The 17,052-nt window shown below is 40.3% G+C and overlaps 2 protein-coding genes across 2 annotated transcripts in view; one reads left to right on the top strand and one right to left on the bottom strand.

Annotated features, from left to right (window-relative positions):
* Positions 1-535: 535 nt before the first annotated feature.
* LOC112541766 (interleukin-8) lies at positions 536-7,487 on the top strand. The gene is made up of 5 exons (XM_025172653.2): positions 536-629; positions 2,967-3,105; positions 3,202-3,285; positions 4,337-4,420; positions 5,582-7,487. Coding segments are annotated over exons 1-5 (372 nt in total). The 5' UTR covers positions 536-565; the 3' UTR covers positions 5,583-7,487.
* Positions 7,488-7,851: 364 nt separating this feature from the next.
* Positions 7,852-17,052, bottom strand: part of CNOT6L (CCR4-NOT transcription complex subunit 6 like) — a 47,057-nt gene continuing 37,856 nt past the window's right edge. Inside the window, exons 10-12 of the mRNA XM_088133148.1 lie at positions 16,282-16,509; positions 14,836-15,038; positions 7,852-13,551 (exon numbers count right to left, since the gene is read on the bottom strand). Of these exons, the coding sequence (XP_087989274.1) occupies positions 13,339-13,551; positions 14,836-15,038; positions 16,282-16,509 (644 nt within the window). The 3' untranslated portion in view covers positions 7,852-13,338. The remainder of the gene's footprint in view (positions 13,552-14,835; positions 15,039-16,281; positions 16,510-17,052) is intronic.

The raw sequence follows: 17,052 nt of genomic DNA, 5'->3' as shown, positions 1-17,052 counted from the left end.
TACAAATATGCCAAGCCTTCTCTACTCTGAAGATAAAAGTACATTAGTCCTTGGATGGAAACCTCCAGGACTGCAGACTAGATGAGGAAGTAAAAAAAAATCCAAAATAAATGTCAGTGGTTCACCCCTTCTACACTGCTGCCAAGCAAACAACACAGAGGTTGTCCATCAAGTCACCAGGACTCAAACACTACTTGAAGGAGACCTCTGCCTTCACAGAAGCAGAGTCAGTCTGATTGAGAAGAATGACCTTCTTGAAAGCCCAGTTACAAGGCAGGAAGGTTTCTGGACCTTCACAGAAAACTTCCCCCTTTTAAATTTTTCCCCTGGCCAATAGCTAAAATAGTATAATAGGTTACTTCTACTTCAGAGAACATGAGGAAGAATAAATGTGTGAGGAAGTTTCTTTATACACATACACAAACACATATACTCACAAGGGGATTTTTTTCCCACCCCTGTCTTTCATGATAATATCCGCAAGTTCCCTTTGGGAAGGATAGGTTTATAAGGAGAAAACACATCTTCAAACCACCCTCACTGAGAATCCCATGGTCCAGCAATAATGAAGAGCCTGATTTTGATACTAACGGTGGCCCTAGTAGCCAGCAACATCAACCACATCTATGGTAAGTCTTTCTTTAATTTCAACTTGGCCCATTGGGCTTGACTACAGAACCCATTTCCTGACACTCATGTCAACACTAGACTTGCCAGATGAGACCTTCTTAAAGACCCCATGCTTTCAGAAACTCATCTGTGATTTGTACAATAAGTCTTGCTATCAGTACTGAGTCTGCCCCACCCAACAGAACAGCTGGGTGTAATGTATTTGCTACCACCACTTCTGTTCCTCCCTGCAACCAGGCTTAGAGTCGCTTTGTGAGATGGACAGCTATATAAATGTGATGTATAAATAAATAAATTAAAAGGCTGAAAGAAGGAAGATGCAGTTTAAGACACAGGATGGCATCCTTAGACAATAACCTCAGCCTTCTCACACACATTCTAAATCACCCACCCCTCTCCAAGACACAAGGCACAAAAATAATTGGCTAAAAAGAATTTATGAAGATGCTCTACAGCAAGGCTGGCCATTAAAATGCCCTCATAAAAGTTCTAGAAAACGAGAGATCAAAGAAGAGGGTCTTTCTTTCTTTCTTTCTTTCTTTCTTTCTTTCTTTCTTTCTTTCTTTCTTTCTTTCTTTCTTTCTTTCTTTCTTTCTTTCTTTCTTTTAGAAGTAATGTTCTTTCAACAACAACAAAGAAGGAACTAAAGCAAAAAATGTTAGATTTGTATTCACCATGCCTGTACAGGTTTATGTTCCTTGCTAGTACTGCCTTTAGTAGTTCTCTTTTGTCTACCAAATTTCTGGATTCTTTCCTTTGTTGCTAATATCCACACCAGAGCGACACAGGATGCAGCATCCAAGGTCACCTCTTCTCCTCTTCGTTTTAAATGCATGTTCTTTTGACCATTCAGAATTGTGCAACCGCTACATGAAAAAGTTTATTGTCCATGAAGTTGCCAAGAATCAAAACCCAGTTAGGAGGCTTGACTTACCAATCTGAAATGACCTATACTTACTTAGAAAGTAATGGGGATGAATTAAAACAATAGGTGTAGGAACAACAACAGCATGTATAAGGTTCCTACACCTCCTTGTTAGGGGTCTGAAGTTTTTGCAGGGAGCTAACGTATTTTCCCTGGCTATGTTGCTATTATATAGCTTGTGATTGTATGCAGGTGAACATGTGTGGCTAAGTACACAGTATAATAGATGTGCCAGGTGAAGCCACATTTAATTGGGTTTCTCTGGTTGTCTCTGCAAGAGGCAAGGGACATATGCTAGCCTTTGGGTTCCAGCCATGTGGAGCCATCATAAACGACGGAGACCTTAGTGACCGTCCTAGACTCAAAGAGTAAACAAGTGCATCTGTAGGGCTTCTTTGGCCCTTTGATTCAAGATACAGAGAACTGTGGTGTATTGTGGCAAATGCAACTTTAATCCCCACTCCCTCCTTCCATGCATTTAATATAGGTTGTAGAGAGTGGACACATGAAAGTTCATGCTAAGGAACAATTGCAAGGCTTTGCAAAGCTGCAGAATTAACTTTTAAAAAACACGGAATACCTAAAGATACACTTAATTGCTTAAGAACAGGGGCAAGATGTGGGGCAGAACAGCACATGTCTTCCTTCCATTTAAGGACGTCTAGCCACTGTATGCAATTCTCAATATTTTTTAAGAGTATGACTGGGGAGAGATGGGATCAACCTCTGCTCTGTCATGCAACTCATTGGCTGCATTCAAACAATTACTTCACCTTGGTTTCTGCATTTACTCTTTTTTGGGAGGGATGTATGCAATACAGTGTCCCAAAAGGGTGAATTTGCACAACATGGTAAGTCACCAGAAAACCTAGGTGAACACTAACTAAACCTTGCACGTTGTTCAAATACAAGAGTTAGGTCCTCATCTGTTATAGTTATTTTTCCATTGCAATTGTTTTTATGTATTTATCATTTTGAATTAAGTGCTGTACGCCTTTTGGAAAAGTACGCCTCCTTTTGCCTTCAATCTTTCCCAGCATCAGGGTCTTTTCCAAAGAGTCCTCTCTTCGCATTAGGTGACCAAAGTATCTGAGCTTGAGCTTCATTATCAATCCTTCCAATGAGCAGTCAGGGTTGATTTCCTTTAAGATTGACTGGTTTGACCTCCTAGCAGTCCAGGGGACTCTCAAGAGTCTTCTCCAGCACCACAGTTCAGCCTTCTTTATGGTCCAGCTCTCACAGCCATACATTACTACTGGAAAAACCATAGCTTTGACTATGCGGATCTTTGTCGGCAAGGTGACGTCTCTGCTTTTTAATACGCTATCTAGGTTTGCCATAGCTTTCCTCCCAAGGAGCAAGCATCTTTTAATTTGTATATTATGTAATATGTTCATTTGTTTGCAAACAGGTCTTGCAATGGAAGGGCATATCGCTCACTTGGGAAGATGCAAGTGCTTAAAGCACATAGCATTGCCGTTTGCTCCAACACAAGTGAAACACATTGAAGTCATTCCCCAAAGAATACACTGCCGAAGGATGGAGATTATGTAAGTGGGACCCGCGACTTCTACCCGGAGGCCCGGATTGGAACAGCCAGATGAAGCATGTAACCTCGAAGATTAATGGCCTCCTTTCTGTTTCAGATTAACTCTGAAGAACAGCTGGAAATACTGCATCCACCCTAATACTCCTTGGGTGACTGCATTACTTAAGAAGTGGACAAAGAGGTACAGTCTTGCATATTCATGAGGATAAGTGAGGGTTTCGAAGAGCCAGCGTTGGGTAATGGTGAAGGAGCTGGCGTAGGAGCAGGGAGACCCATATGCTAATCCTCCCTTAGGTATGGAGGCCATCTGGAGATCTTGGGCCAGTCACTCCCTCTCAACCCTGGTTAGCTTCAGGCTATGTGACAAACTGGCCAAAAGTCAAAACCCTTGTCACATCATGTATTGGTGGTTTCATGGTGAGAACTAGGCAAGTGCAGTGCAAAACAAGTGGATTGTGAGACAAACACTATTAGAATCACAACAGATAAGAGGATTTCACATAATCTTCAAGTAAAACTATTATGAACTCGTTTTGAACACACCAATAGTAGGGGGAAAGTGGGTGTTGTTACACACGCTGCTCCCAGGTTCGGCTTATGGTCACTCACTCACAGACTCACAGCCTGTTGAGGCACGTGGATCTTATCAGCCCCCCTTGCTCTCTACCTGGGTTTTCCAGATAGGTGCGGCTAGAGCAAAGAAGACACACAGCCCTGGTCAACAGCTGGGAAATAATTAGGGATACACACAAATCACTTCCAACCGAACACTGAGGCACAAGAGGTTCTTTGTAATACACGGAGACCCAGTGAATTTAAACTAACAGCAAAACTTTACTGGTTGCAAGGTACATTTGCTCTTTCTCATACACACACACACACACATGCTCATCCAGACTTACCCATGTCCTTCCCAACTAGGCTGCCAGGCACTAGCTAGAGGGAGGGAAGCCGCCAAGTCTGGATCCAAAGGTGACTCAGCTCAGACGACTCAGAGTGGGTGGGCTTTGGGACCCCTTTTATCCCCAAAAGTCCTTGCTGGGTTGATTCACAAGTTGATGGAATTGGGGTGAGGGTTTCCATGTGCTCAGGTCCAAATTCCTTTGTCTGGTTCAGGTCCTTTGTTTTTTCCTTAAGGACTTGCTTCCTTCTTATCTACCTCCCTGAAGGGATCTCATAGATAAGTTTCCTGGCTTTTGTCCTCTCTGCTTACGTGCCTGCTTCATCTTTAGGTTATGGCTTCAGCCTAGTCTCAGAGTGTCTTTTCCTGCCTCAGCTGACCAGCCCCATCACTTTATCAAGCTAGATCACCCATGGTGAGAACATATAGTATTTATCCTATATTTATGCAATGGTTCAGATTTCACAGATACAAGTCTTCTTAGACATGAAGGTGATCCTCTGCAATCAAGAATGTGTGACCTAGAAGTCCAACCTGGGTGTATACATCATCCAAGGCCCCCTTATGGCTAAAACATGCACATCTGCAGAATTGGGTCCAAAAAGTCAAGATGGTGCCCTTAACTGCACAGTTGAAGCCCTGCCCCTTTTATGTGGGGTTTTGACTGCACAGTTGCAGTCACCGTGTTGACTTCTTTGACCACACCCTGCATATAAGCCCGACTTCTTACACCTGCCCATCACATTTAAGAAATTATTTCAGATTTCAGGGAGCTCTAGATATTTAAATTGGTTTTATTTTTTTACTAAAATCTCAACATCCAAATAATAATGCAAAATAACAGTACAAAGGGTGAGACTGGGTCTAAGAATGAAAAAATAAACTACCTCTAAATTCAGTACACAAAACACGGAAGCCAAAACTGAGTGTGCACATCTTGATTTTCTTGAACAAGAATTAAGAAAATCTTTCTTGGTTTTCTTCTTCTTAGGTACAGCCCTTTACTATTCTCTTCCTATTATATTTTATAGAAAAATAGAAGTTTCTCAGTCTTGTTTTATACCAAAAAGCGGGTTGGGGCACACGTGGAGCAAGAGAACAGGTCATTTTTTCCTATTATAGCAAGATGTGTTATATTTCAACTTACTGTATAGTACTTTGGATAGATGTATACAGTATCCTATGCAAACGTATGTCTTATTTTGTGAAACTGCCCAATTCACAGAACAGTGTCCTGAGCCCAGAAAAAATATTTTGTCATCCTTATCTTCTTGCGTAGCCCTCTACAAAATAGGAGAATAACAATATCGGCCTATTCATATAGGTTGCTGTAAGGATTAGCAACGTAAAATATCTGAAATGTTTTGAACTGTTTCTACAATAAACACTGTTATTATTTCTTGGTACTTGGGGAAGCATGCCCAAAATAATGCAGGATTCAGCTCATGTAAGCCATTAGGTATGGATTTTGTGTTTGGTAACCCTTTTATTGCAGGGCACTTATGACTGTTTTTAACATTTAAAATCATCAAGAACTTTGGGTTGTGTAATAACAAGAAGTTTCCTTTGATTCCAGATAATTGCAAATGGGTTTTCTGGGGGCAAACACATCCTTAAGACGTCTTGACAAAATCAGCCCATCCTGTGAGCATCAGGTTTATCTTTCTATACGTAGATTTAATTGCATCTATTCAAGCGGCAACTTAAAATTTCTGCACCTCTTTTGGAAAAAGCCGGTGGCAGAGGGCAGACACAAGAGACTAATTTGATTGTTTTGGAATAAAATGCAAGCTATTGTACATTTGCTTCTAGCAAAGCCACTATTAAGTAATTAGACTATATAGCTACTCTGCAACTTCTATCAGTTTTGCTTCTAGGAACTTTCTAATAATTATGGCTTACTTAACATGCGAACTCTACCCCTGACACTTCACCTAATCATAATCTTGCTCTTATCCTAGATTCCTTCAAATCTTTTTTTTTTCTTTGTACAGCTATTCTATGAGTTGTTTTGCTGAAAAGAAAGAGAAATTCACAAGCTGTTCAGAAGTGTGGTAGTTAATAAAAATAAAGGTTAGTTTTATATGAAAGGCAAGGATGTGGCTGATAGGTAACAAAGTCAGGCCTAATCTTTATGACTTAACATTAAACCACTGTGCACTGCTATAGTCTGTGGCAGATATCTACAAGTACGTGTGGACTATGTGATAAAATGCATTCCTTTTGCAACAAGGCACCCAACCTTTTTTTGACATGGAGCTTTGAGAACAAATCTCAGTTGCTGTTGCAAAACAGATCTCTATAATTGGGGTGGGGGAGAGGATCACCTAATTTACAGAACAGGAGCCAGTGTGGCCATAAAAAAATTCAGGAGCCTGGTAGCAGCTTTTCCGAGTAACAACATTTATTAAAAGACATAAGCTTTGATTGAAAGGCATAACTATGCAGCCGTAGGCATTCGGAGAGAAACCAGTTCCCCACCCTTTCTTCTAGCACGGCCTAAAAACACTCTTTTTGAGCAAATTAGCAAGCAGAGATAAGAATTTATCCAAGCTGTCCAGAACTCCATTAGTAGCCCAGAGGCCTCCATCCGCTCATATTTCTAAACCATATTTTGCACTTTGGAGGGTTTAAAGGGATCAAAATGAGTTTTGCACACTTAAAAACCCATCTGTGCCCTTAAGCCCCCCCCTCCCAAATCCTTAAGACAGTTGAAAAACTTTGCAGTAGCCACCCAGATGCCATCATAGCATTGTTGGCCCTGGCCCCATGACCCACAGGTGGGGGACAATGTACCGCAAGACACTTTGCAGCAAAATGCCCGAGTGCATTACAAAGAGACATGGATTCCAGAGGCAAGCAGAAGAGTAGCATGTGGCCAACCGTATCTGGGTCTGGAATCTATCTGAAGCAGCATTTGGATAGGAGACCATCAGGACATCCCAGGTCAGCTAGCTGAGAGGTCACGAAAGATCAGTCAACTGCTGTTTGCCACCTTCTGGAATTATTCTTAATTATGACCTTTTTAAATATGGGACACAACAGCATTCTTGGAAATAAAGATGATGCTGTAAGAGATGTGTTGATTTTCAACATGCCAAGTTGCTGTTTCTCTTCCTCTTCTATTATTATTGTAATACTTATTATTCCACTAATCATGTATCATGGCTAATTTTGGCAGGTTTTCTCCTTTATGATTCGCGCCCTATCCAAAGGCTTGGGAATCATAAAGGTCGTGTCTAATTATTCATGAGTTGCCCAATAGTGCTATTGTGTGTAGTTGGGCTATCATAAGTTGTTCCAAATTTAGGAAGTCCAAATTCTTAGTTCTCAAGATACTGCATCTAATGCTTCAGTAAAAATTATACCATTGTAAACTTCTAGATTTTTGCAATCTTTCTGCAAATCTCAGTATTTTGTAATCTCTTCTAATTCCTTGTCTTCAACATTGATGGAATTATTATAAATATGTGTATATTAATATAATTACTATTTTATTATAAAATAATTATAAAATGTTTGTATTATTAAAAAATATAATCATCATGATCATGTTAAAGATTGTGCCTGTCAACTGGATCTTTTTACCAACACAGGAATGGTAGGAGCCCAGCAGAGCGTGCTGCCCTCAGACTTGACTTAATCATTAAGTTGACTTCTCAGAGAGGATTTTAACCCTGACATTGTAAGGAAAATGGCAATAAAATGCTTCTGTTAAGAACCTCAGCTGTTTGTTGCAATTTCCTGTCTGTTGTGGCTTGTGCATGGGAATAACAATGAGAGAATGTATTAAAGATAGATCTGAACTTTTGAAGAAGAGTGTTCTCCATTTCTTGTTCAGCAGAGCAGAAAATGCCAAGTAAACTAGAATATCCACAAAAAGCTGAAATTCCCTATTTTTCTCCTGCGGTTGGAAGGAGAACGCTGACCTTGGAGGAGGAATTAGACACTGGATACCTCCTTTTTTACCAACTAACTACTTCTACAGGTGGTGTTTTCCAGTATCAGGGGGAAAAAAAGCCCCAGAGTGGGCCCAGCAACCCTCCCAGTTCTCTTCTGTATTTGTGAACTGGGCACGAATTTAAACTAGCCATTTCGTTGGTCTAAATGTACTTGTTCCTGTTGACTAGAATGAAAGGGAAGTAAAAAAATTAAGACAGAGACATACAAAGCCTTGCCAACTCTGCAAGAGCTTACATTCTCCAACACAGACCACTCTAAATGAAAAGTAAAGTGATTTTTTTCCAGTAACAGCAACTATCCACTTGACTATACCATGGAAACAATGGGTTGCATCCAGATTTGGTCACACTTAAGAGCACATCCAATGAAATCAATGAATCTTAAGATGCATAGATTTTAATGGGTCCATTCTAACTAAATTTGGATCCAACCCATTAAATCACTTTCTGAAATGTTAAGAGGCACCCAGGTGGTTTGGGGTAACAATTAAGCTGTAAAGAATTTGGTCTAATAAACATTGGGGATTTGAAAGAGAGAAGAAATGGCTTATGTCCAGACAATACATCTATTACTGAGATGAGTTCAGTTCTTTATTAGGGACTGAGAGAAGAGAAAGAAAAGAGAACAAGCTTTCAGACTGGGAATGCCCCCATTATTACAAACAGCAATGTTTTCATTGTCCAACATATGCCGTGCAAATGCCCAAATGCCTCTGCATGAGCTGGCCCTTCAAAACCCATAATCCTCAGCTAGTACAGCCAATACATCGGAAGGAAATGATGTAGGGGAGGGCTTTAGGGGCTGTCCCCATGAAATCACAAGCCCCATTTGCAACATCTAAAGACTGGAAGTACATGGGCTGACTTTTTTCCCGTATTAATTTTGAACAATCTAGTTTTCTACTGAAAACATATTACTTCAATACTTAGCAGATACAGATTTTGTTTCCTTGCAAAGACTCTTAGGTCTAGTGTGGCTTGACTTTCATGAAAGGAACGTTCAGTGCAACATCTGGGCACTGTTGGGGAGCCTCAATGTGGTTTTCACCAAGGCAATGGCACCTGTGAGAAGGGTACATCAACTATAATCTGTCATTTCCCTAGCCATCCCAAATGCTCACACACAGAACCACTCCTTGACCTGATAGCGTTAAACATGAGCCCCTGAATGAAAAGAGGGTTACAAATAAAGGTCAATAATGCTCTATGTTTGAATTAGCTTATGCTCGATCATCCTAGCAACTGGGGTTCTAGAAGCATTGTTTTGCTATTAAGGTAAATCCAATCGCACATTTCAGCATCAGACAGCACCATTTATGGTTGCCTCGCAGTCATAAAAGTAATCCTTTTTTTCCTCCTTATTTTAGAAAGAAAAATATGGCCTGCACCCTCAGACACAACATCAGCAGCTTCAGTTCAATGATCCCCTTTATTCACATGCAAGAAGCAAAAGAGCAACTAAAACTGTGCTTAGCCATTCTTTGGTCCCCAGGCTTATGATGCACTTCACATCAATTGTCTACAATGCTACATTTGGTTCTACTTGGCAAAGAGTGTATCCTCCTTGTGTTTTCTTGGACTGAGACTAATGTAATGATTGCTTAAAAAAAACATAAATAAGAGCATTGTGCAATTTCTAAAAAGGCACAAGGAAAACTGCAGTGCTGTTCCAGACCACATTGATTACCTAAACTAAAACCAAACCAAAAAAGGAATTTAAGAGGTATACAGTTGTTCCCAATTTTTTTTTATTTTATCCCTTGCCTCCCGCCCTCCCAACAACATTACAAAACATTGCGTGTTTTTGTATTATTTAATAAACCGGCTCCTTTGCAGTTCATATACAATCACAGGCGATTTTTTTTAAACTCCATTTTATACAAACATCTCCAAAAATAGTTGGGAGTGAAGTATGGTGGGAAATATTGCTCACTCTGCTAGTTAACATGCACGTATGAGAAGGAGGAAAATTGTTAGTGCATACCTCCAGAGCAGGAAAGAAACATAAAAAATGCCTCCAAAATGATACAGTAGATGACTTTGAGCACAACCCAACTGGGAATTCCCCTGTTCCACCCCCACTGAAAGAAACAGGGGTTGGGACCCTTGCATTCACTGCAAAGGGCTGGGGCAAAAACCAATTCCCAGAAGGTTGTGCCCTTACAAAAGCAAAACCGAAAGGGTTAATGTCCACAAAACTAAATTTGTCATGCTAGTTGACTTTCCAGTACTGTATCGTAATTGGCTTGTCAATTTATATATATGTATCTATATACATGGCCATTTATAGAACCCTTCTGAGGTATGTAAGAGAAAATACCTGCACCAATGTTGAGGGTAGGGTGGGGAATGTGATCTTTAAAAGGAGAAAAACCTTCCCGTGCTTCATAATTGGATTTTACACTTTTGATGGAATGAGGGTAAAACAGAGCGGCTCTTGAAAATGCTAGCTCATGACCACAGTGTGCGAGATCCCTTCCCCACCACCAAAGGGAGCCAATGGGGGTGGGGGGAGCGATCAGTAAAAACACACTGAAAGGCCAGATGGATCTATCGAAGTCCTGCTCCAGATTACAGGAAGGGATTTGAAGTGCAGCTGTCATTCTGAGTTTCCTTACGTCAGTGCTACTTAGCTTTCATATGGCTGAGCTGCAAATGAACAGACCTGCAGTTCTGGTGATTTGTTTAGTGCACTGTGTGAATCTGAAACTCTAGCTTGTTTCTCTTGGAACCAGCCACAGAAAGAAACTCAAAAACAACAGAATTCCTGGTTCACATACCATGTTAAACAAACCACAGAGGAAGCGGCCCGAAGTTTATGAGCTGCACTGGCTTGCAAGAACAGCCACCGAGCAAATTAGTGTTTAAGCCACAGGATGATTTGGCCTATAAAGGAATATTGCCCTGCTGTGGTTTCACCTGAATATCTCCTTTTTTCTTCTACACAATGCAGCAAGTTCCAATTGATGAAGACAAATCCTTTTGAAAGCAGATTGCATTCTTCAGTAACTTATTCCGCTCCACCTCCACCCCCCTACAAGCACGAGGGAACAATTCGGAGCCCAATACAAATTTTCCTTTGCCATTTCAGACACAGTTAGCCAAACAGAAAAGAGAGGGGGGAAAGAGATACCTTAAAGCAGGGTTCCTCAACCTCAGCAACTTTAAGATGGGTGGACTTCAACTCCCAGAATTCCCCAGCCAGCCATGCTGGCTAGGGGATTCTGGGAGTTGAAGTCCACCCATCTTAAAGTTGCTGTGGTTGAGGAACCCTGCCTTAAAGGCTGCTTTATGGAACAGACAGTTCCTTACGATTTAAAATTAACTATTTGACTCTTTTTATTGTCCTTTTTTTAAGTGTATTTATGAGACAAATATAGGTCCTTTAAAAATTTTCATTCACATAATGGAAATAATTCTCATTTATTAAAAATATCACATCTTCAGACTAGAAATAGTAAAGTGCATGAAAAGTTTAAAATATAAGCTCAAGGAATCTTGTATAGCAGCAAGCAGAAATACCAAAAACCTAAAACAAATGTCCTTTTTGCCTTTGTTGCTGCTGTTGGAAAAGTAAAGTGTGACTCTATCCACTAAGGGCTTACTGTTAAGTGCCTCTCTTTCCCTGGAATGGCTAGGCAGTAGCTGCAGGAGGGGGGGGGGGTCAAAACAGGCAAGATGGAAGATGTAGCATTGTTATCCAAGCACACACCTCTGTGCGTGCATGCAATGCCCACACACGGGCGGGACTTGGATCAAGACCCCACATCCACCATCTTGCTTGCTTTGAATCCCCTCTCTGCAGTGGAATATTCTGTTCGAGCCCACCACAATAGCAGTTGTCCTGAGTGGATATTGGCCTCATCTCTCTTAAAGAGATGGCATTAAAAAAATATTTTCCCACCCTCCAGAAGAACAAAGGTTTTAAAATGGCCACCAGAAGCACACGCGCACGCGAGGATGCCTAAGCATTTCTTAAAGAAAGAAATTAACAGTTGGAAACAAACAAGCAGTTTCCCTTAAAAAAAAAACCCAACTTGATAGAAAACAGAAAAAACAAACAAACCAACAACAAAGAATTAAAAGCATGAGATGGCTATTTGGCGACTAGGGTTAGGAAAAAAGAAAAAAAAATGCCGAGGGAATGGATAGATTAACATTTTTCTCCCTTTCATGTTGCAACAATTGCACCCAAAGAAAATTGGTTGTACTACAGGAAGGAGGCTGAAGCTAAACGTCTATCTCACACTTTACTCCTCCCAGCCTTTCTTAACCGAATACTTTAAAAGGACAGAGGAAGGGGCTTATAATTTACAAGGGGTAAAAAGAAGAGGTGTGTTTGAGTTGGAATATATTTGTATATTGTGGACATTTAGCAGAAGAATTCTTGTCACTGATTTTAAATGCAGGATTCAGCATTCCAAATCGCCCTCCAATTACTGTGGCTCCCCCTCAGTCATCTGTCCCGCTATCTGTGTTTCTCTGAAGTGATCCAATTCATAATTTTGGGCTTTCTTCAAGTAAGAGACTGATGCTATCTTACTCTTCTGGTAGAGAATACAGCTGCAAGCCAGAAGTTCAGACTCATCCCTACCCCTAGAGTAATGGAGGTGATTCACTGAATCTGAGACTAGAGCATGCAACATTTTATAGTTCAGGCATGGAGGTGGTGCAGGGCAGAACACCCTGGTGGCTTAGTGCCAGATGCAATCAGATGCTCACGGAAAGGTCTCTCTTGTAGCAACTTTTTTTTTAACAGCAGGAAGATTAATGTCTTGCATCTCTGTCTGTTATTTCAAATGGGAGGTGAACAAATCTGTGCTGAGAATAAACTCTGAAAACAGTAAGTGCTATTTCCAAGGATACACAATTCCCAACAGGGCCAATACATGTTGTCTAGTCTAGTGCAGAGGACTTTAAAAAATGCAAGGGAGTTGGGGGCAGGTGGAAGGACTCATCTGGCTAGGACTGAAAAAATACAAAACCTCTCGCTATGGATGTATACATATAAGCAAATCTCTCCCTTCTGATTTGTCCATTGATTAAGGCAGCTTTCTGTTGCAACATGTAAAGCCTGCCATGTTTTCTTCACGTGTGTCTGTATATACTTTGCATCTGTACCTTCAAAACAAAACAAAAAAACCTGAAAAAGGGAACAAACAACAACTTTGGTTCCAGCCCTAGTGCCAAATGGTACCAATATGCACCAAAAATGTGCAAAATTGTACTGTCAACACACATAATGAAAGGAGCATGAAGCAGCAGCTTTTAAAAGGTTGGCCATACTTCACTCCTACAGACTTTGATTTACAACTGTACAAGTCCATAAACAAATGAACAGGTCCCAGCCCTCGAAGGGAGCAGGGCTCCACTACCTCCTGTTCGGCAAATGGATGCCGTTGACCGGAGGCAGAAACGGAGGGTGGAGCTCAAGCTGAGTCAACAGTGAGAAGTGGTCGGAAGGGATGTGAGGGTGGGGGCACCCCGTGATGTTGTTCTCAACCAGCCAGTGAGGATCCAAAGGCCCCAGGACACCAAGCACATTCATGTGAGTGTTGGAATAAAAAATATAGTCAATTACACCCTAGAGAGAGAGGGGGAAAAAAAAGTATAAATACAGGCTAGAAACAGAATCCTGTTCATAGATTAGGTTATGTTCCCCTTTAAAGAAAGAAAAAAAGAAATGGGTCTTATTTAGCTCTTAAAAATTCAGGCATGTGAAATGGGTGGTTTCAGATTGAAAATCTGCCTGCACTTTGATCAGTTTATCAGGAATGGGTATAAAGCCTCCTCTGGCTTGATTGTAAGTCCCAGAGCCAAAGGAAGGATGGCTTGTTGTTACAAGCAGTAAAAATGATAATTGTGTGAAATAGGAAGGTCACATTGGTACCTATAAACATGCAATGGGTCATCTTCAGTTAAACTGGACTGTAGGGCAATCAGGACCCTGAAACACTGGGCCTCAGCTGATTTAGAAGCACAGCTCTACTCATTACGAGTTTAATGTGAAATGAGAACTTGCAACAAGGAATAGACATTTCAACTGTTAAAACAGGTGAATTCAAGTGCGGAGCACCAAATACAAAACCTCAGAATGAAGGTTCTGAGACAGAATCTACATCTTCTTTTAGATGTGATGGCACTTAGCAGCATGCTCCTACAGCTATCACACAGATTTGGGTAGACATATCGTACCAGTTTTCTCCACTGCTCTGATTTCATATCTTTAAACATATTGGTAGTCCTTGCTTACTGACCATTTGTTGACACAGCAATCCTGGTCCCAACTGCCATTGTAACCCAAGGATCACCTGTACTGATACATTTGCAGCTGAGCTACAACCTGATCTGTAGCTCTAAAAAGGATTAAATGTGTATTTGATATTTTACTAGGATCACATAAATGATGTAGTTAATACACATTCAACAATGTAATTCAGTAACATGTTAACTCATAATCATGATTAATTTAAGATTAAACACCTAATGATTCTAATGCTTAGATGAATATGGAATGGAGGTAATTGAAAAAAACAATTGGAAGGACAATGGAGATGAGAAATGAACCACAACGTATCCTAGACTAGTTCAATTCCTTACTTGCAAACCATGTATTAGTACAGGTAGACCTCACTTACCAATTGCCTTGTTTAGCAACCATTTTGAAGTTACAATGGCGTAAAAAAAAAAAGCTTTGCAACCAATCCTTGCATTTACAACTGTTGTAGCATTCTGCAGTCATAGGGATGACCATTTGTGTTCTTCACAACTAGCTTGCAACAAGCAGAGTTAATGGAGAACACAAACCAGCTTGGATGGTGCAGGTTTTACAGTCCTTTTGGGGCCACTTTTACTAAACCATACCTACCTTGAAATCAAAAGTGTAATTAGTATAAGGCATCAAGTTGTTTTCATAGGCGCTCTTGAGCTGGAAGCCATGGGTGATTCTTCCTTCGGAAGCCCCATTCTTTCCACTGCCACTGAAGTTCATGAGACACTCGTTATAACGCAACTCCTTGAAGTCTTTATGGTTGTCGGCCACTATTCCATTGCTTAAGTATTCCACAACACCTGGTTTGAATACCCAACAAATGAAAGACTGAATTGCACCATTTGTCATTAGTTAACTCTAGAACACTACTTGAGCAACAGCAAGAGTGTGAATTTTTTTCCTAGACAGTTATGAATATTTACAAAAATTTATTATTCAACAGTTAGAGCCACCATTGTTATTTACGACCCACTAACTAGGTTTATTGCATTGGAATTAGAATTTGCTTAAGGTTAGAATGTATTGTGGCTTATGGCTAGAAATAACTGTTGTACCAGAGGGGAAATTACTAGTTCAACCAAGGACCTGCACTTGTTCACTCAGGTCAGCCTACTCCAACCCAACAAAAGACTCTCATTATGTTAAAATACTAGTCTAGAATCTGAGAAATATGTCAGACGAAGCTTAACTTTGAGAAGCGAAGACACACTGTTTCAAGCACGCAGGTTCAGAATTGAATTGTGAAGCTGCAATCCTATGTTCATTTTATAGGAGAATAAACTTCCAAAGAAATAAATACAGAATTTGGATGTGCATCTCAAAACTCAGTATATTTCAACACTTTTCCCACAGCTGATCTGGTTCAATTATAGGCTGTCTTTTTCCAATTACTTTTTTATTTATTCAACTTAAACCTTATTTTTCTACTCCGGCAAAAACTCAGAATGGCTAACAATCATGCAACCATTATGCAATTATTTTGGCAAAAATGCATTTTCTAGCATGTTCAGCTCTCCAAGAAAATTCAGACACTCTTCAATAAACTCACCTTCCTCTCCTCTAAGCATTTCCGTAATAAAAATATCACAATAACTTTTATTAATTTGTTAACCATATTCTCTGGATATTAACTGTACTCTCAAAACCAGTGTTTTAAGTTTCATTTCTTCTGCACTCTTCCTACCCAAAACAATCTCATTCACTTAAAAAAAACCTTTTCACCAAATTTAATCAACTTTAATCATGTAGAGACACCTTTTTTAAAACTCTCTAAATAAGCAGAGGAAGGTACAATGCCATTATTGCTTGATTTATTTGGTTCTTCTCCAAGACACTCTCTGAGGAAAATAGAGTAGATATAAAATACATGATTCTCTAACTCCCTCTCACCCGATTAAAAAACAATCATAATTAAACATACTGTCTTAAACACTGAAAGTGGTTCTTCTACAATATTTTTAAGTTTTACACAATGATTAAAATTATTCTTAAAAAATGAAGACATGGATCAACTCCAAAGTAAAGGCAACTGCTTCCAAATACCTGAATCAGGCAGTGAATTGAGATCTGCACACAGCACCAAAGGAATGGAATTTGTGTCTGCTGTTGGGCTTCCAGGCCGACCAGAGGCTTTCTCAAGGATACTTTTAAGTTCAGAGACAAACATCATCGTCTGGACAAGCTTTACATCCGAATATTCAGGGTCCCAATGCATATGGGCATTTGCTATTATAAGCAGCTGGCTGTCCATTGTATGAAGTGGTTTCATACCTAAAATCAATGCACAGTTAAGTCATAATTAAACCGGTTCACCCTGAGAAATGGAATCAACGGAATACAGGTAGTCCTTGACTTATGACCATTCATTTAATGACCAAAGTTACAACAGTGCTGAAAGGTGACTTGCGATCAGTCCTCGCACTTACGAATGTCGCAGTGTCCCCGTGGTCATGTGATCAAAATTCAGGCGCTTGGCAACCAGCATATATTTATCACAGTTGCAGCATCCCAGGGTCACATGATCACCATCTGTAACTTTCCCAGGGAGCTTCCAACAAGCAAAGTCAATGGGGGAACCAGATTCATTTAATGACCATGTGATTTGCTTAATGACCATGGCAAAAAAGTCGTAAATTGGGTGCGACTCACTTAATGACTGCACTGCTTAGCGACAGAAGTTCTGGTCCCAATTGTGGTTGTAAATTGAGGACTACCTGTAACCATTTATGCATCATAATCTTTATGGATTGAGATTTGCAATTACTGTTATCTTCATAACCAGTGTCACTGCAGGGATGGGATGAGCCATGTACA

The sequence above is a fragment of the Python bivittatus genome, unplaced genomic scaffold, assembly GCF_059951505.1.
Source record: "Python bivittatus isolate LINGU-HERP-01145 unplaced genomic scaffold, Pbiv_v1 ctg000070_np1212, whole genome shotgun sequence".
Taxonomy (NCBI): domain Eukaryota; kingdom Metazoa; phylum Chordata; class Lepidosauria; order Squamata; family Pythonidae; genus Python; species Python bivittatus.
The sequence above is the reverse complement of the archived record's forward strand: the minus strand, read 5'-3'. Positions and strand labels throughout refer to the sequence as shown.